At 44.6% G+C, this 21,978-nt stretch overlaps 2 protein-coding genes across 2 annotated transcripts in view; one reads left to right on the top strand and one right to left on the bottom strand.

Moving 5' to 3' along the window:
* Positions 1–14,978: 14,978 nt before the first annotated feature.
* On the top strand, positions 14,979–19,598 carry guk1b (guanylate kinase 1b; the record flags this gene model as incomplete). Its single annotated transcript, XM_080527667.1, has 8 exons — positions 14,979–15,090; positions 15,410–15,451; positions 16,166–16,243; positions 17,724–17,820; positions 18,497–18,635; positions 19,016–19,100; positions 19,249–19,334; positions 19,560–19,598. The coding sequence occupies 8 exons, from the start codon at positions 14,979–14,981 to the stop codon at positions 19,596–19,598; spliced, it is 678 nt and encodes a 225-aa protein (XP_080383793.1).
* Positions 19,599–21,219: 1,621 nt separating this feature from the next.
* The window catches only part of obscna (obscurin, cytoskeletal calmodulin and titin-interacting RhoGEF a), a gene marked incomplete at both ends in the record, with an annotated part of 43,274 nt that continues 42,515 nt past the window's right edge, over positions 21,220–21,978 (bottom strand). The window contains one exon of the mRNA XM_080527656.1: positions 21,220–21,400. Within this exon, the coding sequence (XP_080383782.1) occupies positions 21,220–21,400 (181 nt within the window). The remainder of the gene's footprint in view (positions 21,401–21,978) is intronic.

Genomic DNA, 21,978 nt, shown 5'->3' with positions numbered 1-21,978 from the left:
GGGAAAAGCCGGTCAAGGAGGCACCCTTTGCAGGTCAATAACTTTGATTCTCCGGGGGTTAGGAAAATAATTCCAATGTGTCCGGATAGAGTAGAAGACAGGGAATCCAACACTATTTGAATGGAGTCGATCCTCCACTCCTATCACCGTGGACACAGCAAGGAGCGAATTCCCGGATATAAATATTCCCTCGCCTCGCTGACAGCGGGAGTTGGGAGTTTCGTCCAGCAGCCGGTGAACGCCCGGTTGATCGAGTTTCATATTAAAAGTATATCTTCTCGGGGTGTCAGTGCGGTGGTTTAGGGCTCAAAATGACCGCATACTGATGGTGAATTTAGCAATAATAGTCTTATGTTTGTACCACCTCCATAACCGGTGTTATTCACGGGAAAAGCCGGTCAAGGAGGCACCCTTTGCAGGTCAATAACTTTGATTCTCCGGGGGTTAGGAAAATAATTCCAACGTGTCCGGATAGAGTAGAAGACAGGGAATCCAACACTATTTGAATGGTGTCAATGCTCCACTCCTATCACCGTCGTGTATCTTGATAGTTCTTCATGAGTGAGGTGGTCTAAATAGTAGGCAGCCATGTTGAGCGATGTTGCTATGATACTTTTTGCCCGTCAGGTTGGTGGTTGCTAGGGAAGAAACCACGTGACTGAAAGCTATGAATATAAAGCGTACACACAGCGTCTGTCGTCATTCAAAACAAGCAACCTCTTTCTCGCTTCTAAAGCAAGGAGGGTGGTCCGGTGAGATACTCACGAATACTGAATGAATGGTCTTTATTGTCATTGCTATAGTACAGGTACCAAACAACGAAATTTAGGAGGGGTGGCTCCCCTGGTGCTAGGAAAGAAGAAAAAAACAAGAAGGGAAAGGAGCTGGTTTACATAAATAAAGGCTATGTACACTATCCACTATACTATACTGTACAGATAGACGACTAGGGTTGTCATATTGCACATAGTGTTATTGCACATTCATTTAAAGTGTCGCAGTTTGCAGGCTTGAAATGTACATATTTGTGCCTCAGCACTACACCTGATTTTTTCAATCCAGCAGCTGCCATCAATCCGTCCAGACTGTCCAGGGCCCAGAACCTAGGTCTTTGCTGTGTTCAGGGCCTGGATGGCCCTGGGGTAGAAGCTGTTCTTCAGTCTGTTTGTCCTTGCGGCCATGGTCCTGTACCGCCTTTTCGAGGGCAGCCGGGCAAAGTGTTCGTACCCAGGGTGGGTTGGGTCTCTGGAGATCTTGGAGGCCTTCCTGAGACAGCGTGTGTTGTACAGCTCTTCCAGAGAGGGGAGGGGGGCGCCGGTGATCTTCTGGGCTGTTCTCACGACTCTCTGTAGCGCATTTCTCTCCGCGGTTGTGCAGCTGGAGAACCAGTTGCAGATGCTGTAGGTGAGGATGCTCTCCACTCCGCCGCGGTAGAAGGCCACCAGTATCTCCTGCTTGTTGTGTTCCTTCCTGAGGACTCTCAGGAAGTAGAGCCGCTGTTGTGCCTTCTTGATGGTGGCTGCTGTGTTGTTCTTCCAGGACAGGTCATCCTGTATGTGCACCCCCAGGAATCGGAGGGCTGAGACTCTCTCCACGCTCTCTCCGTCGATGAGCAGGGGCTGGACCTCAGACTTTTTCCTCCTGAATACCACGATGATTTCCTGGGTCTTTGACTTGTTCAGCAGCAGGTTGTTAACCTTGCACAGCTTGCTCAGCTGCTCTACCTCATCCCTGTACGCCGCCTCGTCACCCCCCGAGATGCAGCCCACCACGGTGGTGTCGTCTGCAAACTTTACGATGGAGTTGCTGGGGTGGACGGGGGTGAAGTCGTAGGTGTAGAGGTTGTAGAGGATGGGGCTTAGCACGCAGCCCTGGGGGGACCCAGTGCTGAGTCTGAGGGCCAAGGAGGTGTGGGAGCCCACCCGCACCCTCTGGGGGCGGTCGGACAGGAAGTCCTTGATCCATGCACATATAGAGTGTGATACAGCTGGGAGCAGGACAGAAGAAATGTTTTGTCCTGCTCCCAGCTGTCTGTCTACGAAGGTGTTTTTATTCACTGAATACTACTGGTGCTATCTTGTCAACTGGTGCCATCTTGTCCAGGGACTTCACCTTGTATCGATTATGAGACCTAAGAGTACTTGTGTACTCAGGCACATGTTCACACCCCTAGTGAAGACTTCTTATTGTGATAGAAGTCTGACAAAGCTGCTTCACCAACTCGCTCACCTTATATCAGGAGGACAGACTCCTCCTTTGAATTCCGGGGTGGTCCATAGACCTGTCACTCTTCATAGACAGACAGCTGGGAGCAGGAGACTCCACTCTCTCCTGCTTGTTCCTGTAATTCATACAGAAATACTCGCAGAGCTGCCAAGTCTCACGCAATCGCCGTGAGACTCATGCATTTCAACCAGTTCTCACGCCGCACCTCTATTTCTCACGGCGAGAACTAACAATTGTTTTACGGGACTTTTATTTTTTAAATTCCTTGAAAGAAAGCTACCGAACATGAGTTTCGTGGCATCTTTCTGCACGCGCGTTAACTTGAGTCTGCAATCGAAGCGGCAGGGGAGCGCTGATGGAAGAACCTGTGTTCACGCGAGCTGCAAGAACGTAGCAAGCAGTGTTGCCAGATTGGGCTACTTTTGGTCACACTGGACGGGTGGATTCGGCAGCTTTTAGACCGGTTGGGCTGGACATTGTCAATTCCGTCTGGCAACCGTGGTAGCAAAATATGTGCATACATTACAACATCGTATCTGGTAGCCTACTGGACTGGGTTGCACCAATTTGGCGTAAGTCATTACTAAATGCAGGCATTTAGTAGTTACTAAACCCCTAGTTGTTACTAGCTAGTTTCAAACTAGTTGTTTACTAATTTCGGTTGCACCACGCCAATCTTTTGCCAATCTTAGCTAGTAAATACTCAGTTTTGGTAACTGTTTTTTGTTTCTCTACTGTAACATAACCAGGTACATTAATAATAATAATAATAATTCACAATAATTACAATTTACAATACAAATACAACAATTGGGGGTCCCTCAAAAGAAATGTGGGCACGCTGCGCACGCACAAGATCAACCACCAAGCCCTCATTCTGACCCAGGAAAAACCCTGGTATGTACTGTATAACATGATAGCCATCTATGAGCAATGCACTGTATATAAGATGATGATCAAGGGTCTTTCTGCTGCTGACCAAGGGGCTGAGTCCTGTTGATGGGGCCCTCTTTTAGAGTCTGTAGGCTACTGTATTTGTTTATTAAGATTTCATAAATATGATTATTGTCTGAATTTTTTTCTTGTTTTATAAAATGTTAATTATTTTAATTTCTTGCGCTGGTTTATTATGAACAACATGTAAAATTGCAGGAAACTAGCACAAATAATTTGGTGGGAGAGAGGGGCCGCCGCTGCCAAAACGCTTTTGGCTCGCTCCACCGCCAAAAAAATCTCACTCCAAACTTTTGCTGAAACTTGGCAGCCCTGTCCTCGTTCGAGGAATCACCTGAGGCTTGAATTCAAATCCCGAGTTGCCTGATCGCCTGATTTATTTTAATCGCCGATATACTAATCAACGTTAGTGGAATAGCCTCCTGTTCTATAGGCTATGAATACATTTTGGTTGATTGATAGTTGTAGTGTAACGATCCTGTATGCGGCCCGTTAACAGCTCCACCAAGGGAGTTAACTCTCTTGGTATAGTGGTTAGCGCGGCCGTCGGTTATGCGGGAGATCGGGGTTCGACTCCCGCATGGGGCGAGTTACACTGTCAGTTCCCGTTCGCTACAGTATAATAGCTGAAACGTAATTTATATATATAAATACATTGATCTGCGGGGCTTGTATTCCCAGCACCACCAATAGACAGCATGGTGATGTACCTGAATTTGAATTAATATATTGGCGTAATACTGCGGTTGACCAGATGAGGTGCTATCATATGTATTACCTATGGGTGCTATACTACTACTTCTTCTTCTTCTATCGGATTTAACGGCAGCTTGCATTCTTAACGTTGCACTACTGCCATCTTCTGGATTTAGCCAAACCTACATACTGTAATATTTTGTTTGACCCATACCGTCGTATAGCATTCAAAAGCTCATTACTGACGAGTATCTATCAGGGTGTTACGGGACACTCGCACTTCACAGAAACATTATTTAATCAATATTTCTATCAATATTTTCACGACATGTCACATTTGGAGTCAAATGTAATTGTTGCTTGACTCCATGGGTCCGTATCGATACCTGTTTTGGATAATTTGTTCATTAATATGTAAAGTGTTGGTTTTTATTAAGTTGGTTAAACTAGGTAAGGTAAAGACTCAGGGGTTTTCCTGCATAGAGAATTATGAGGCGGCCGCCTCCGTCATATTTCTAGCCGCCTCCAGCTCTCAACAAAACTCTGCTGAGGACTCCCCAGCAACCCATGTTTGAGGTCTATCATTGAACCTGAACACCGTGTTGTTGAGGGGGCAATTTTACATTGAATGGTTAGAATGACACAACGCAGAGACGAGAGACATCTTTACCTGAACTATTCTCAGAGATCAATATCCTCCACCATAATCAATATCAATATCAGGACACTGACCCACTTCTAACAGGTCAATATCAGTGTGTGTGTGTGTGTGTGTGTGTGTGTGTGTGTGTGTGTGTGTGTGTGTGTGTGTGTGTGTGTGTGCAGGGCTTAAAGTTCTCCGGCACGGTGCCGGATTTCCGGCGCGGGGGAATTTTTTGCAAAAAATAAATTAAAAAATCACATGCTATTTGTTTACATCGTAATTTAAAGAGTCATCTTCAGCAAAGAGACAGTTCTGCCTACCAATGGTATCACATTGCTCAAGCCAACCAACGACTTCTAGCCAATCGGAGGCAGAGTAGTGGGGTGGGCTGTTTCAGTATGTCTTTTATTCAACTGCGGTTCTTTCCGCTCACGCCCACAATACAACAACCGGGTCGTACATGTAACATTATCAGGTCACCCCTAGGTGTCCCTGTAACACAGGCTACTAACATATGCCTATATGTAACATCTCCTTTCCTTTAGCTGTTTGCAAATTACATGCTTGCAACTCCGTCTGCAATTCCATTGACAATAACAATCCCAAACAACAACAATAGCATTACAACATTGCATTATTTCCCTTTTTTTTTTTTTTTTTTTCCAAAGTCATAAGTCCAGTCGTTGTGGCGGCCGTGACAGGCGACCACTCCGTGAGTAGACACCCTGGCCTGCCGTGGCAGGATCCCCCGGCGTCGCCGGTGCCCTTGGTGTACGAGGATGTACCTCGCCGCCTGTCTCCCCCCGACTTGAGACAATCCGTGTCTCGGCTGAGGCAGTCTCCCCAGCGACCTGGGTCTGGTCAGGACTGCTCCGCTCAGGCCGTAGAATGTCTGTCTGTTGCGCTTGAGCTGAGCGCTCTGCAACACGCAGATCCACTCGGTTGCGTCTGTACAGTGTGCCGTCCACATCCACCACGAACGAGCGGGGAGCGACTCTCTGGAGGCACTGGCCTCGTCGCCACCGCCCTGTGCGATCACCTGGCAGAGGCCTCATCCTAATGTGATCTCCAACATCCAGCTCTGGAAGGTCTCTGGCAGACGTGTCATAGAATGACTTGGCGACCCGCCGTTTCCACCGCAGCTTCTCTGCCACTCCGTCCACCACACGTGGTAGAAGCAGGCTGTCCGCGACGGGCAGTGAAGTTTTGAGCCTGCGTGCCATTAAGCGCTGGGCCGGGCTGCTGTCCAACCCCTCTGTGGGTGTGTTGCGCCAGTGAAGGATGGCCATCCACGCATCCGTGCCATCCAATTTCGCCCGCTTGCAGAGTGACTTGACAATCTTAACGGCCGACTCAGCCTTGCCGTTGGATCGAGGATGTCGGGGTGAGGATGTGACATGGGCAAACCCCCAGCTCGCTGCAAACTTCCTGAACCGTTCGCATGCAAACTGTGGGCCGTTGTCCGAGACCACCCTCTCTGGCTGCCCATAACGTGCAAACTGAGCTTTGCAGCGCGTGATGAGCGTGTCAGCAGACAGATCTGGCAGCTGGTCGATTTCCCAGAAATCCGAATACTGGTCCACAATGATGAGAAAGTCCTTGCCCGCATATGAGTAGACGTCCATACTCACTGCCTGCCACGGGCGCACCGGTATGTCATGCGACATCATCGGTTCCTTCTGCTGGACCCGTGCGTACTCATTGCATGCGGAGCAGTTCGCCACAAAGTCCTTTATCTCCGCTCTCATGTTCGGCCAGAAAAGCGTATCCCTGGCCCGTCTGTAACACGCCTCCCCACCAATGTGGCTAGCGTGTATGCGTTTGAGCAGCTCAGATCTCATGGCTTTTGGTATGACGACGCACTGTCCCCTGTACAACGCTCCGTCTTGAACATTCAGCTCGTCTCTGAAGGGCCAGTATTCCCGCACTGCCAGCGGAGTGTCCTCTTTAAAGTCTGGCCAGCCACTGAGGATCACAGATGCCAGCTCCTGAAGCACATCATCCGTCTCTGTGTGCTGCACAATCTGGTGGAATCTGAAAGCCGTAACGTCCAGGTGCTGCGCCTGGTCCGGCTGTGAATACCCGGCCTGGGTGCTGTTCACGGCGCACACAGCATGCTGCACGTACGGGGTGTCAGACCCACGGCACGGGGGCGTGGCCCTGCTCAGAGTGTCGCTGACATACATCTCGGGGCCCGGCTTGTACACAACATCCAGATTGTAGCTTTGCAGCTGCAGCAACATGCCTTGTAGACGTTTCGGTGCGCTCAGGAGGGGCTTCTTGAATATTGTGATAAGCGGCTTGTGGTCTGTTTCTGCAGTGATAGCCTCCCTGCCATACAGGTACTGGTGGAATCTCTGGCAGGCAAAGACTATGCTCAAACACTCCTTCTCAATCTGAGCATAGTTTTGCTCTGTCGGCGTTAGTGCCCTCGATGCAAAAGCCACCGGCTGTCCCCCTTGTAACAAACAGCCCCCCAGCCCGGTCATGCTGGCGTCGCTCTGGACCGTGACAGGCTTTGTGATATCATAGTACTTGAGGACGGGCGTGCAGGTGACCATACGCTTCACTCCGCGCACTGCATCTTCGTGTTTGGGCAACCAGTGCCACATGACGTCCTTATCCAAGAGCCTGCGGAGCGGCTCACAGACCTCCGAGAGCTTTGGCAGAAACTTTGCAAGGTACGTCACGAACCCAATAAAGCGCTGCACTGCTTTCACGTCGGTGGGTGTCGGCATTTCCAGCACGGCCCGTGTCTTCTCTGGGTCGATTTTCAGTCCCTCCGAGGACAGAATGTGGCCGTGGAAGTGTACGGCTTTGAGTTTGAACTGTAGCTTGCGTTCACTCAGCCTGAGTCCCACTGCTCTGCATCGTTCCATGAGAGCACTCAAGTTTCTGTCATGGTCCAGTTCGGCCTCGGCATCCGTATCGCCACACCCGACCACCAGGATGTCATCCGCGATCGGTTCGATGCCGGCCAGGCCCGATAGCAGCTCGTGTTGCTTGCGCTGGTAGATCTCAGGCGCTACTGAGACTCCGAAAGGGAGCTTGAGCCATCTCATCCGACCCCACGGTGTCCAGAAGGTCGTCAGACGGCTGCTCGCGTCGTCAAGCTTGCACTGTAAAAAGGCATCACGAGCGTCTGCCAACGTGAAGAGGCGAGCCTTGGGCAACTTGTACAACACATCTTCCAGCGTAGGCATATGGTAGTGAGACCTCAGCAGCGCTCGGTTGAGAGGCTTTGGATCGATACAGATTCTTATTTTCTCTGGCTTTGCGACAGTCACCATGTTACTTATCCATGCTGTCGGCTCAGTCACCGGCTCAATGTTGCCGACCTTGACATGTCTGTCCAGTTCCTCCTTGACTCTCGCCTTCAGAGCCACTGGAACATTCCTCGGCGCGCACTGCACCGGCGTCACATCAGGATCCAGCTCGAAGTGTATCTCGCCCGGGACTGACTCGATTGGGTCATTGAAGACGTCATGATAGTCTCTCAGCAGCTGATCTTTGGTGAGGGGCACAGATTGGCTTGCATCAACTGTGTGGAGTTCATCTGGAACGGTGAAGGATACGAGGCCCAGACGTTCGCATGTGCCCCCCCCGAGAAGAGGCTTTTGCTCTGTGTCGACTATTTCAAATGTGAGGTTGTGCTTTTCTCCCCGGATGACACATTCAGTGTGGAATTTCCCCAGTGATGGCATGATTTCCCCAGAGTATAACTTTAACTTGGCTGCGCTCGGGCCTAGCGCCGCTCTGGGTGACAGCTTCTCTTTAATCTTGCGGCCCATGACATTGCAGGTGGAGCCTGTATCCAGCTGACACTGTTGCCTTTTCTTATTCAGGCATAGATTCACAAACCACTTGCGCCCCTGCTGGGCCTTTGCAGTATTGACACATTCAGTTACTAGAAACAGTCTATCATCAGTATCTGAGTCATCTTCTCTTTGCTCATCATTTTCAAGCACATTCACTTTTTTTATTTTGTCAGCCTTGCTGCCAGCCTGGCATACCTTGGCAAAGTGATTTGCTATGCCACATATCCGGCATGTCTTACCGTAGGCTGGGCACTGCTCCCTGCCCCGTTTGTGGCTGCCTCCACAGTATTTGCAGCTCCACTGTGGCTCTCTCTCCGCTGGCGCTGTTTTCCTTTGATGTGCGCGCCTCTCACTCTGCCTGTCCGCGGCATTCACATTGTCCGTCTGTGCTAGCGGGGCCATCACTCTCATGTGTCTCTCGGTTAGCTCAGCGAGCCGGCAGATTTCAGTCGCTGTGTGTAACGTCAACTCACGTTCGCGTAGCAGACGCCTCCTGGTGCCCTCACTCGCAACACCCAGCACGAGCCTATCACGAACCAGCTCGTCCTTCAGCGCACGGTATTCGCATGACGATGCTCTCTCCTTAAGCCTTGTCAGGAAACTGTCTATTGGCTCATCAGCCTCTTGTTTGCAGCTTCCAAACATGTACCTCTCATAAATGACGTTTCTCGCCGGTTTGAAGTAAACCCCCAAAGCGTCCATAATCGCTTTTGGGTCCTTCTGTTCATCCTCCGTCAACGTGAGGCTATGTGTGTACACATGACGGCACTCACTTCCCATCAGCCGTCTCAGCGTGGCTGCCTTGACCAGCTTCGACTTCTCGCTCAGTCCGGTAGCGAGCAAAAAGTCCTCAAACTCCGCACGGAAGACTTCCCAGTTTTTCACCAGATCACCAGCCATGCGCATACCATCGGGCGCGGGGATGCTGTTGCTTGCCATGGCGTTTTATTCCTTTAAGCGTCTTTATTTTATTTTTATTTTTACTTAGACCCCACTTCTGACACCATGTTTCAGTATGTCTTTTATTCAACTGCGGTTCTTTCCGCTCACGCCCACAATACAACAACCGGGTCGTACATGTAACATTATCAGGTCGCCCCTAGGTGTCCCTGTAACACAGGCTACTAACATATGCCTATATGTAACATGGGCCTTAAGAAGTTTGAATGAGTGTAATGTTAGCTTGTAGAGACGTTCGCTTTTAGCAGCCCGCTATCTCGCTAACTTTAGTAAGAGTCTATTAAAATGGAAGCCAAGTTTCTTAAACCTGGCGAAGACACAGCTATACTAGAACGAGGAGTAAGGAATAAATGGCGCTGGGCATGGATAGAGGAGAGTAGTGACGGAAAGCCTTATGGGACGTGGTGCCTCAAACTGAGGGAGCCGGGTGCTTGCTTCTGTACGCCGTGCTCAAAGAAACTTGGCTACGGCAGTATAGTATATACCAGTGGAGGCTGGTGACTTCCAGAATTGAGGAGGCCAATTTATTTAGTTTTTGCAGTAATTTGATATGGAAGAATATTAAATTGACTTGTAATAAAACGAAATCGACTACATTAAAAATAAAACTGTTCAATAAATCCTAAATGTTGTCTACCTATTCGATGTATAAATCGCGCCAGAATCTCGCTGACTTCCGAGGTCATTTTAAGCAAAAGTATTTGGCTAAATGAGCTATTATTTTCAGGGATAATAGCCATGGGTGTTCTAGACGTGTCCTGCAAAGTCAATGACCGACCGTGTTTGCGAGCAAAAGATCCGAGTGTGCGCGTTTATAGCTGAACATGATCTGTCTTTCACAATGGCTCAGCCACTCGTCGATTTGTGCAAGAAGCTATCAGAAGACAACAATGCACTGACAAAGCTGTCCGTTTCCAATCAGCACGCCAGCTATTTAAACACACATGGCCTTTGTCCCGGAATTTAAAAAATGGCTGTGTGAAAAGCTTTAAAAAAGCAACGTTTTCAATGAATATCGACGAAGCTACTAATCTTAACATGGACAAAATCCTCAATGTCCTTGTTCGATTTTTTTATGATGATCTGGCCAAAATACCAACACAACACCTAGCCAGCAGGAAAGTAAACATCGCCAACTCGTCAGCCCTCATGCAGGAGCTCAAAAGATATCCTGGAGTCCAATGGTCTTGACTGGTCACTAGTCATCAGTATTCTACTTGATGTAGATCTATTGATCTATTGTTATAGTGATAGTGGCTTAATAAGTGATGCAATCAGTTTGGCCTTAAGTGATTTAATCAGTTTGTTCTTTTAAAGACATCTAAATATATTATTTTATTTAGTATAAATAAGTATTAATGCATTTTAACATTGAGACATATATTTTGTATTGACTATAAAATAGTATTAATGCATTTAAACATTGAGACAAGAAGCTGTTTTCTGTACCCGCTCTCCCAATATCTCAAACGGTGACCCCCCTCCCCAAGAAAAAGTTTCAGGCACAGGATTTTTTCCCACTTTTAAGCCCTGTGTGTGTGTGTGTGTGTGTGTGTGTGTGTGTGTGTGTGTGTGTGTGTGTGTGTGTGTGTGTGTGTGTGTGTGTGTGTTTGTTTGTTTGTTCATGGCGTGTGTGTATGCTTATTGACCTGTTAGAAGTGGGTCAGTTCAGGATTAGGCTGGCCCACCTCAGGTCAGGTGTCTATTCTGATCTTTTCTCTGCTTCAGATAACTCCTGCCAAGACAACTGATGTAAGCTAATGTGTCTCACTTGTGCAGGGGGAAGGGAGGGAGAGAGAGAAGAAACAGGAGAGGTGTTTGACATGAGAGGTGTTGTGAGATTAAAACGCATATGGAAAGGCTTTATGAGGACCCACCCTCCATGACATGACATTAGTACATGACATTAGTATCACAAATGACGAAACTTCAATCTCACAAATTCAGCGATAGGGTTTCATGCATAGGTGTACTGTAGGAATAACAAAATATAACAAAATAAACGTTGAACTTTGAATACTGAAATACGGTATTTATCATGTTAAAATTACTCTTTAGAAACAAATCATTGTTTTTAAAGTGGCTGATGGGCGCACAGAAAAGACCAGACAGAATACACATCCCCAAGCTGCAGGAGAGGTACCTGTATGGTACTGTATTAAGTCATTTCACTTTCACTTCACACTTTTGTGAAGTGAGTTTGAAAATGGAACTAAAGAGGCCTTGATAGAATGAAAAGGACAGTCGACAGATCCCATGACCTGGAGTCATTAAGCCGCTACCTGTTTGGATGACACAGAGAAACAAGGCCAGAATCCAGCTTGCTGATTGGTTGATGAGCTGATGGGAGGAGGAGATAATTGAGCCTGGCAGCAAGCTGTCTATGTGAATCAGAGTGACACATACACACACACATATCCACATTAGAAAAACTGGACAAGGATTCACTCTGAGGTATCTCCTCCGCAGACACAGACACTGAGAAAAGGTAAGGCAACATGCTCCTCATCTTTATTCAATCAAGAAATTAGCAGTGAATGCAGGAAAAATGTGAATGTGAATTCATGGTTTTGACTTTTGTTTACTCTTGTGTTACTGTGTAACAGTAGATGTAAGTTGCTTATGAGTTGCTTGCCACATTATAGGGTGTCTATGCCATGATCTTGCAGCTTAGCAGGATACTAAATACTAAATGCAGTATAAGATCACAGTATATCTTTAGAAGTTGAGTCCTTTTAAAGGTACCGTAACTCACTTAAATACAATTAATGAGGAGATGCATCCCTTGTCTGTTGTAGCCACTCAAACTCCAACTAAAGGAGATAAACAAGGAGATCAGAGGAAATCAAAGAAAACATTTGGGGTTGTGTAAGACTGTAGCTTTTAATTCTTCTCCCGCAAGACTTGTTAGGCTAAATGGGTCCGATTGTGTAGGATTAAAAAGTGAACTCAAACATTGTAGTTCTCGTTTCAGAATAATGTCAGATTCACATACAGTGTGCATAGTTATGCAACATTGTACCAGACAAATCTATTTTCTGTCAGATATTGGGTCACCTGTACTTTATGTGCTGTAGGGCCCACATCCATTTAATCCCCCTCATTAACCTGGCCTGACTTTAAGTAAAGCCATTTTTAAATGCAGCATGAATGCATGCACCCGTCTATCCTGCACCGTGAAATCTAATCCCTTTTAATCAGGGCCCCATGCATGTAATCTGCATGTATCTCCAGATTTGTACAGAATGATGGGCTACCAGCTGCTTATAATCTTATTGTTAATATCATGGTATCCCTCTATCATATTGTGGATGTCGACATACAGAATGACATGATTTCCATATGCAGAAGGCAGTTTAACATGAGAAATACGGTAGCAGAACTCTATTGACCAGGAAATTGACTTTCAAGGTCAATAGCATAGTGATTGGGTCCTTTTTTCCTAACAAGACACTCTGGCTTTGTGGTCTCTATGTGTGGTCACATGGTGGTCCCCCCCTGTGCCTAAGTGTGATCAGCCGACAGCAGGTGTTTGTATGTGTGTGTGTGTGTGTGTGTGTGGAGGGGGGGAGTTAATAGAAGCTAATTCCTAGGATCAGTGGATTAGCATTAGCATCTGAGCCTGGGGCCAGAGGAAGAGCTACTCAGACACACATAGGCTTGCTAGCTGGTTAGCCTCCAAGACTGCTCCGAGATTGGCTCCTCAGTGGAGTTACATGTGGCTAGCCAGTGACTTAATCTGCCAGAGGGAGGTTACTGTGAAGGTTACGGGGGAAGACTGATCCTCTTTAGTTTGTGGTAGTGTGCTTGGCTGCACCAGTGGAGGCTGGAGGAGGTACTAATCAGATGCCAGACTCATTGACTCATTGTAATGGAATGAGGTCCTCTGATTTCTGCCTCCATTAGCCCTCACAGTTACACACCTGGTTGCAGGACGGCACATGTCTCACTAAATCAGACAAGATTAGGCGTTTCCAAGATTAAGCAGGCGCTGCAGTACCAATCATTTCTTTTGAATCCACACCAGACACACCAATAGGACAGGTCATTGTTGACATAGAAAGGGATGCTGTAGGTAAAACGACAGTTAGGCTGATACAGAGTATGTGGCAGCACCAGCCTGACCAGGGTCAACCTGTGGGTGTCAGCTCCTACAGGGTTAATAAGGGCACTGTATGCAGGGCTTAAAGTTCTCCGGCACGGTGCCGGATTTCCGGCGCAGGGGAATTTTTAGCAATAAAATAAAATCACATGCTATTTGTTTACATCGTAATTTAAAGAGTCATCTTCAGCAAAGAGACAGTTCCGCCTACCAATGGTATCACATTGCTCAAGCCAACCAACGACTTCTAGCCAATCGGAGGCAGAGTAGGAAGTTTGAATGAGTGTAATGTTAGCTTGGAGAGACGTTCGCTTTTAGCAGCCCGCTATCTCGCTAACTTTAGTAAGAGTCTATTAAAATGGAAGCCAAGTTTCTTAAACCTTGCTCATACAACAACCTTGCGACGGCTACAGGTAGCCTACCACTTCATCTTCCATGACCGACCGTGTTTGCGAGCAAAAGATCCGAGTGTGTGCGTTTATAGCTGAACATGATCTGTCTTTCACAATGGCTCAGCCACTCGTCGATTTGTGCAAGAAGCTATCAGAAGACAAAAATGCACTGACAAAGCTGTCCGTTTCCAACCAGCACGCCAGCTATTTAAACACACATGGCCTTTGTCCCGGAATTGAAAAAACGGCTGTGTGAAAAGCTTAAAAAAGCAACGTTTTCAATTAATATCGACGAAGCTAATCTTAACATGGACAAAATCCTCAATGTCCTTGTTCGATTTTTTATGATGATCTGGCCAAAGTAACAACACAACACCTAGTCAGCAGGAAAGTAAACATCGCCAACTCGTCAGCCCTCATGCAGGAGCTCACAGATATTCTGGAGTCCAATGGTCTTGACTGGTCACTAGTCATCAGTATTCTACTTGATGTAGATCTATTGATCTATTGTTATAGTGATAGTGGCTTAATAAGTGATGCAATCAGTTTGGCCTTAAGTGATTTAATCAGTTTGTTCTTTTAAAGACATCTAAATATATTATTTTATTTTGTATTGAGTATAAAACAGTATTAATGCATTTTAACATTGAGACATATATTTTGTATTGACTATAAAACAGTATTAATGCATTTAAACATTGAGACATGTATTTTGTATTGACTATAAAATAGTATTAATGCATTTAAACATTGAGACAAGAAGCTGTCTTCTGTACCCGCTCTCCCAATATCTCAAACTGTGACCCCCCTCCCCAAGGAAAAGTTTCAGGCACAGGATTATTTCCCACTTTAAGCCCTGTGTATGTATGAGAGCCATCATACATATTACTGAGGTCATCTGTACACAACTGTATTTTAGTAACACTCTGAGAAATTAGAAATGCTAAGAAGAAACATTAACACCATTTGACTTTCTTTCTCCTGCTTTCTCTCTCTCTCTCTCTCTCTCTCTCTCTCTCTCTCTTTCTTTCTCTCCCTCTCTCTTCCTCTCCCTCTCTCTCTCTCTCCCTTTCTCTCTCTCTCTCCCTCTTTCTTTCTCTCCCTCTCTCTTTCTCTCTCTCTCTCCCTCTTTCTTTCTCTCCCTCTCTCTTTCTCTCTCTCTCTCTTTCTCTCTCTCCATCAGTGCTATGGCAGGACCCAGGCCCGTAGTTCTGAGCGGCCCCTCGGGGGCAGGGAAGAGCACTCTGCTCAAGAGGTTGCTGAAGGATTACGAGGGAGTTTTTGGCTTCAGCGTGTCACGTATGTTTGCGTCTCAGCCTGCTATGGCCTCCTGGCCCAATATTCAGTCTGGGAAGGAAGTGGGGCAGTAATGTCTTCTATCAAACAGAGTCTTTGCTTCTATCCTTGCTGTCTCAAGCCTTATTTATCTTATTTCTATTTAACAATACTTTATTCTCTAGTAATGATAAAGAGAACCCGAGATTGGTTTAATTGCCATGTAATGTGGAGGAATTTATGGTCAGAGTGTCCTTGACCCATTGGTCATTGACCCATTGTATGACTCATTGTGTATACTGCAGGTTTAAAGTTGAGTTGTGAACTGAATCTGTCCTTTCAGATACAACAAGGAACCCACGCCCGGGGGAGGAAGATGGCAAAGGTACTGCACAGTCACGTTCTCTCACTCATAAACACAATACATCCAATATGAATGGGACTGAATGCTTTAACTTAAGATGGTCTTACTACAGTATGAAAGATATGAGATTCCCCCTGCTTAAAGCAACACAGATCAGTTCTCAATAACTTTTGGGATAGATGATCAACTTTCGGAGATCTCCTCGCAAAGCCCAACAAATGTTTTATAGATAACAAACTAGTATAATCCCTTAGATAGATCAGATATGTAGATGTGATTGCCCTATGAAGAGGACATTTATTTCCACAACTCATACATTTACTTAAAAAAGACAAACACATCACTGAGACTTGACATTTCCATGTCCATTACTCCATAATGCTTAAGACAACAGATAAACAGACAGAAGACTGAGACAGCACCTAAAATAGGATCTATTTGTATTGACTAAAGCCCTGTCATGCTGTCATAGTAAAGTCCCCAAAACTCCCAAAATGCTCCTACCTCTACTGCTCTACTGTGCCAATACAGGCTTCCATCTCTCTGCTTTCTGTCTTGCTTTGCGCCAAACCAACACAACTTGTAGCATACATGTACATCTCAACTTTTACATTTCCCACCCATTTGCCCCACCTATCCCATACCCACTGCTCCAATGCTTCTTACTCCCAAGTGAACTGCACCAGTGGCTTTCCAAAGAACTCCCTTTTAATCCCTTTGAATTTTCCTCCATAGGCCTACACTGTCTCCCTATGCTGCTGGGGGCTATGTTACTGCCCGTAGCAGATATCCTAAGCTCTGTCTCATCCGAAGGTGTAGATATCTCATCCTGATTTGGTGTTCTAGCGAACCTTAAAAACATAGATGTTGTCTTCATGTGATTCATAATCACAACACTAAAAGAGAGTGATGGGGGTTACTTTCATCATCCAGGTACATTGTTACCAAACGTAAACATCATCAAGGGCATGATACTGTATAACATGCTTTAAATCTATTTAAGATTCTCAAGAATACAAATGCCAGTTTGCACTTTGGAGTAAAAAGCTTTTGAAAATAGCCCCCGGTGATACCTCAATAGTTTCTCCCTATTCAGAAGCCTTTTTTTCCCCATCTCCTATATTGGTACTGATTATCAAGCATTGCTAAAATGCAACACACCATTAGCATCACAACATCTTGTTTCCATATAAATACTGTGCAATATCTTGACTATGTATTAGACAATTCAGCGTGTTGCAGTGTGGCTGGTTATAGGCTCTTCTGTCAGTGCAGTGAGGATACACTTGGCCTACAGTACATGACATACTATATTACTTGGTTAGGAGTTGATTTACCTCTGTGAACATTTGAATTTCAACATTTCATTCATTTCATTCATTTCATTCATTTCATTCATTCTGGAATGAATGAATGAATGAATGGTCTTTATTGTCATTGCTATAGTACAGGTACCAAACAACGAAATTTGGAAGGGGTGGCTCCCCTGGTGCTAGGAAAGAAAAAAAAAACTAAAAAAAACAAGAAGGGAAAGGAGCTGGTTTACATAAATAAAGGCTATGTACACTATCCACTATACCGTACTATACTGTACAGATAAGACGACTAGGGTTGTCATATTGCACATAGTGTTATTGCACATTCATTTAAAGTGTCGCAGTCTGCAGGCTTGAAAATTCATTATTATTATTATTATTATTATTATTATTATTATTATTATTATTATTATTATTATTACAGTAGCTTTTACCTGGACAACTGGACAATCCTCCAGTGTACAATATGTTGTCATGCTAATGAGTATGTGCAGACTTCAGTGGCACTCTGGTCCCTGGGAGCTAGCTCTGATGTCCCTGTAGGTGTGATTGTGACTGGGTATCTTACTGTATCTGTAGAGTTCGCCCTGTACCGTTGTAGACTCCCCTGTGACTGTGACTATGGTGTTGTGGAAGAGAAGGACTATCCAAGGGTAGGAACAGCGCAACCTGTTAGTTTGAAGGTCCGTGCGTGTCCTTACAATACACAGTCTCTCTCTCGCTGTTGAGTATTTGTGGTGTGTCTTTGAGTAACACCTTTCGAGTGGGAGATTTCCTCCTATGCATGTGCTCTTTGGGGGTCTCTTTCCTTTATGATGTGAGCTTCTTGTGGTATTGTATATAAATCTCTGTATACACTATCTCACTAATCAATAGAAATACTACTAGCGTGTGTACCTATCTCCGTAAGAGACCTGTATCAATATGGTCTCACTCACAAGTAATGACTGCTTATAGTCTCCTTCTGCCCCCTCTAGACTATCACTTCAGCACCAGAGAGGTCATGCAGGAAGGGATCGACAAAGGGGATTTCATTGAGAATGCTCAGTTTTCCAGCAACATGTATGGAACAAGGTAAACTATCCCCCCAAAAATCTTGATGGCAAAGATCCTCCTCCAAAGTACATTGGTTAACAGCGATTTCAAAGTATGTGATAGTTTGTCAAGTTTGTCAAGTTTGTCAACACAGTTGATGTCGTTTCACCTCAGGTGATGTTGAGACATGTGGCATCACAATGTACCAACATAACACAGTAATTGCTCCATTGGATTCTAGTCACTAGAGCCCACAGGTTATCCTTGTGTCATGACATTCGGAAGACGTCTTGAAGAGCTGGTCTTCTGTGATAATGAGGTCACCAGAGAGCCAGTGACAGATGGCGTTTTAGCCTTCATTAGAACAGAATGGTGCAGGAGCAACAGCAACTCAGCACCTGGGTGTCACATTTAATCTATTCCCCCACCCCCCTTGCTGACCTGTATAGACCTGTCTATAAGGAGAGAACCACTGTACCCAGCATAGTGTTAATGTCACAATCCTCTTAGCTTAACCATAGCATGTGAGGAATATGAGGGTACTTGGTGACACTCACTTGCTATATCCAGATTCTCTCCTCACACCCCTCTATTCTTAGTTTACATGTCCAGATGGAAAGGTGTACAGTATATGCTGTTTTGATTCAATAGAACTGAAATATTTACGGAAAAAAAAGGAATAAACTAACTAAGTGTTTCTAATTTTTCAACACAGTAAGTCCGCAGTAGAGGATGTTAGGGCCCAGAACCTCATCTGCATCCTGGACGTGGATATACAGGGAGTTAAAAACATAAAAGAGACGGACCTGGACCCCATCTATGTCTCTATCCAGCCACCCTCTATAGAGATCCTGGTTAGTCAGTGTTCTTAACCAGCACCATAGTGTTCTTCACTAAACTTGAGTAGATCTAGCTTGATTAAGCTGATTCTATGAGACAGATCGTGAGCTTAGAATTATAAGGTTCTATCTCCGCTTAGGGTAGTTCAGAGATATTGAGCATCAAAGTTTTTACATTCCATTATGTTTTGTGAGATGGAACCTTTGTATTTTATGAATTACTAACTCAAAAATGTCAACATTTTTAAAATACCACCACACCACACAGGCATTAATAAACACCTAATGGATCAGATTATGTAAAAAAACTAAATTTTGACAAAAATGGAGATAGAACCTTATCATTCTAACATCACAAGTACATTGAAATTGCAAGACTTTTCTGATTTGGCCAGGAAAAGCGTCTGAGGGACAGGCAGACGGAGAACGAGGACAGTTTACAGAAGCGTCTGGAGGCAGCACGGATTGATATGGAACTCAGTAAGTTCCTCTTGCTGTCCTTTGTGGAACTACGGTTAGAAAACAGTCAATCTTCTATATGGATTGGAACAATGATTCGTCGATTCTGTGGCATTGATAATGATTTTTAGTAGGGCCTAATATAGATGTTTCCTCTCTTGTATTTTAGGCAAGGAGCCTGGAGTGTTTGACATTGTTATCGTCAATGATGACTTAGACGCGGCCTATGAGTTGTTGAAAAGTGTCCTTATTGAGGTGAGTAGAGGAAGACAAAGAGCATGATTCGGACCATGCATTACAATAAGGCCGTCCTCCGATTTCAACCTCCACCAGCCTCCTCTGGTCTGGTTTTCAGAATTTGACCCTTGACCCTTGTTCATGAGTGTTTACAGTAAGTGTTATGTGAGAGATCAACACATGACAACAACATATGAGATCAAGTAACTGCAATGTTGATATTCTTATCTCTTGTCTCAACAGGAAATAACAAAAGTTCAGGAGGCCAACAAGTCTGAATGAGATGAAGCGCCATCATTCTCTTGCCTGGGCTCTTTACCAGGAGAAATGAAGCCTTTCACTCCAGCCTGAATGACACCATCTAGGATACTGGATCACCACTTAGCAGCAATACGATCTATCTCCCTGACATCAGTTCACTTTGACTTGACTCAAATGTGAGGGCTGCTACTGTATGTGAATAGCAGGCATTACACAGTAACACATATTGTACATACTGTATGCAACTCAGAAGGAAAAGAAGGTATTTGACTCTTAGGTTGTTGTTTTTTTCTCCATCAATAATAACACAAAATGAATGGGGCATATGATAGGTACTGTATGGGTAGAGCAGTTAGTTATTGGTCAATGTCTAGATATCACTCCGTACTGTTACTTTTCGTCCTCTGCCAACTGGTTTTAAAGCCATGTAATCAAATAGAAACCACTGCCAAAGCCACTAGACTTTCGTTTTGTCGTTATAGGGTTTAAATATTACACATTAACTTTCCCTGCCCCAATGTACAATATCAAGTGTGTTAAAGCTATACTGCACACGTGTGCTGACACCATCTGTCATGCCTCCTGTGAAACCTGTGAAATGGTCAGACAAAAGGTGTGCATAAAACTGTGTCTTACAGTAGCTGTACAATGTCAGACTTCGTTGATGTCTCAAAATATACATGTATTGTATTGTACAAAACTTGTAGAGTTTATTGTTCTAAGTAAACAGTAGTATAATAATGTGTTAATGACTGGGTAAGCACAATGCACACCATAAACATATCACAGGGACATACTAACTCAGTGTCATTCTCAGATCAAACTGTATGTGTGGCAATTACAGTACCCATGATGCATCAGCAGGAATTAAAGCATGTGTGTCTGTGTCTTGTGGGTGTGTATTTGAATGTTTTTGTATGTAACTGAACTAGATGAATACACAATGTGTTCAACAAACTCACCATTCATATTCTGTTTAATATAACTTCCATTCAGTACATACATAACCTTTCACATGGTACACATTGTACATGATACTCATGAAATCAGTAATAAAGTATACTCCTTAATTTACTAGTTACTGCATTGTATACTGATTATTGTTCAATTCAATGATTGTCAATTTCTTCATTTATACATTATTACAATAACACAGTAAAACTTTGAAACAATGTTCACTCAAAAGATCTATTATCTAAAGATAGAGCATATTGATTTTATAGATATCAAATATCTATATCTACAGTATCCATAATTATATTGGAGGTTTTTATTTTGATATCATCATGTTTTCAAACTCATGCAACAATATGTGCATAATGTCTAACTAAACATTTTCCCTGATATCATGGCGCCATAGTTCAACCAAAGCCAAAATCCTAAACATTCAGATAGAACATATACAATATACTGTATGCATATGTAAACTTCTAAGTCAACACAACTTTGGCAGCCATTAATACACGATAGACATTTTGATTAGTCTTCATTTTTACTTTTAACAGTTACACATCAGTAAGACACCACATTTTTTTGTTATCAAAATATGGGCTAAGAGGATATGTGTATGAGGATATAGATATCGACTGTATATAACATCTGATCCAGCTCCAGTTAGTTTGTATTTGCAGCTCTCTCTCTGTCACTGGAATAGCGGGCCGTGCAGCTTGGTGCGGACCTGGTCTCGTTTCACCTCCCTCTCCTTGAGAAAGGCCTGGAGCTTGTCTGTGGAGAAGCACACTATGGAGTCCCTGTTTTTGGAGGGGGCCCGCTCGCCCCGCACCCACGGGTTCTGGAGGCACTCAGCGGCTGTGGGTCTCCCCCTGAGGATACGCATCACAGGAAACGCATCAGAGGAAATGCATCACAGGAAACGCATCACAGGAAACGCATCAGAGGAAATGCATCAGAGGAAATGCATCAGAGGAAATGCATCACAGGAAATGCATCACAGGAAATGCATCAGAGGAAACGCATCAGAGGAAACGCATCACAGGAAACGCATCAGAGGAAACGTATCAATTGAAACTTAAAACCCTAACCCAAAAAGCTCTAACATAGACGATTATTCAGAATTGGATAACTTGAAAACTTCCAACTGTATGATCAACTATGACCCAGGTTTTGTGGTTTCTTGGTAGATTGTATTTATCGGTGCTTGAACACTATGGGGTTAAGTAGCATTAGCTGTTGTTCTGGGGCCTCATTTATAAAAAATTACTTGAACGTCATCTTTGACTTTCACGTAAGGACATTTTTCTAAACGGACGTAAGCATTATTTATAAAACGGTGAGATGGTTTAAAGTTGCGTACGTGCTTCCTTCTATAAATACCAACGCAGGTAACATGAACGCAGGTGAATGAGGTTTGTATTAACGCCTGTGATAGCGGCTCAATTAT

Source organism: Nansenia antarctica, assembly GCF_963989245.1.
Source record: "Nansenia antarctica genome assembly, chromosome: 1".
Taxonomy (NCBI): Eukaryota; Metazoa; Chordata; class Actinopteri; order Argentiniformes; family Microstomatidae; genus Nansenia; species Nansenia antarctica.
The sequence above is the reverse complement of the archived record's forward strand: the minus strand, read 5'-3'. Positions and strand labels throughout refer to the sequence as shown.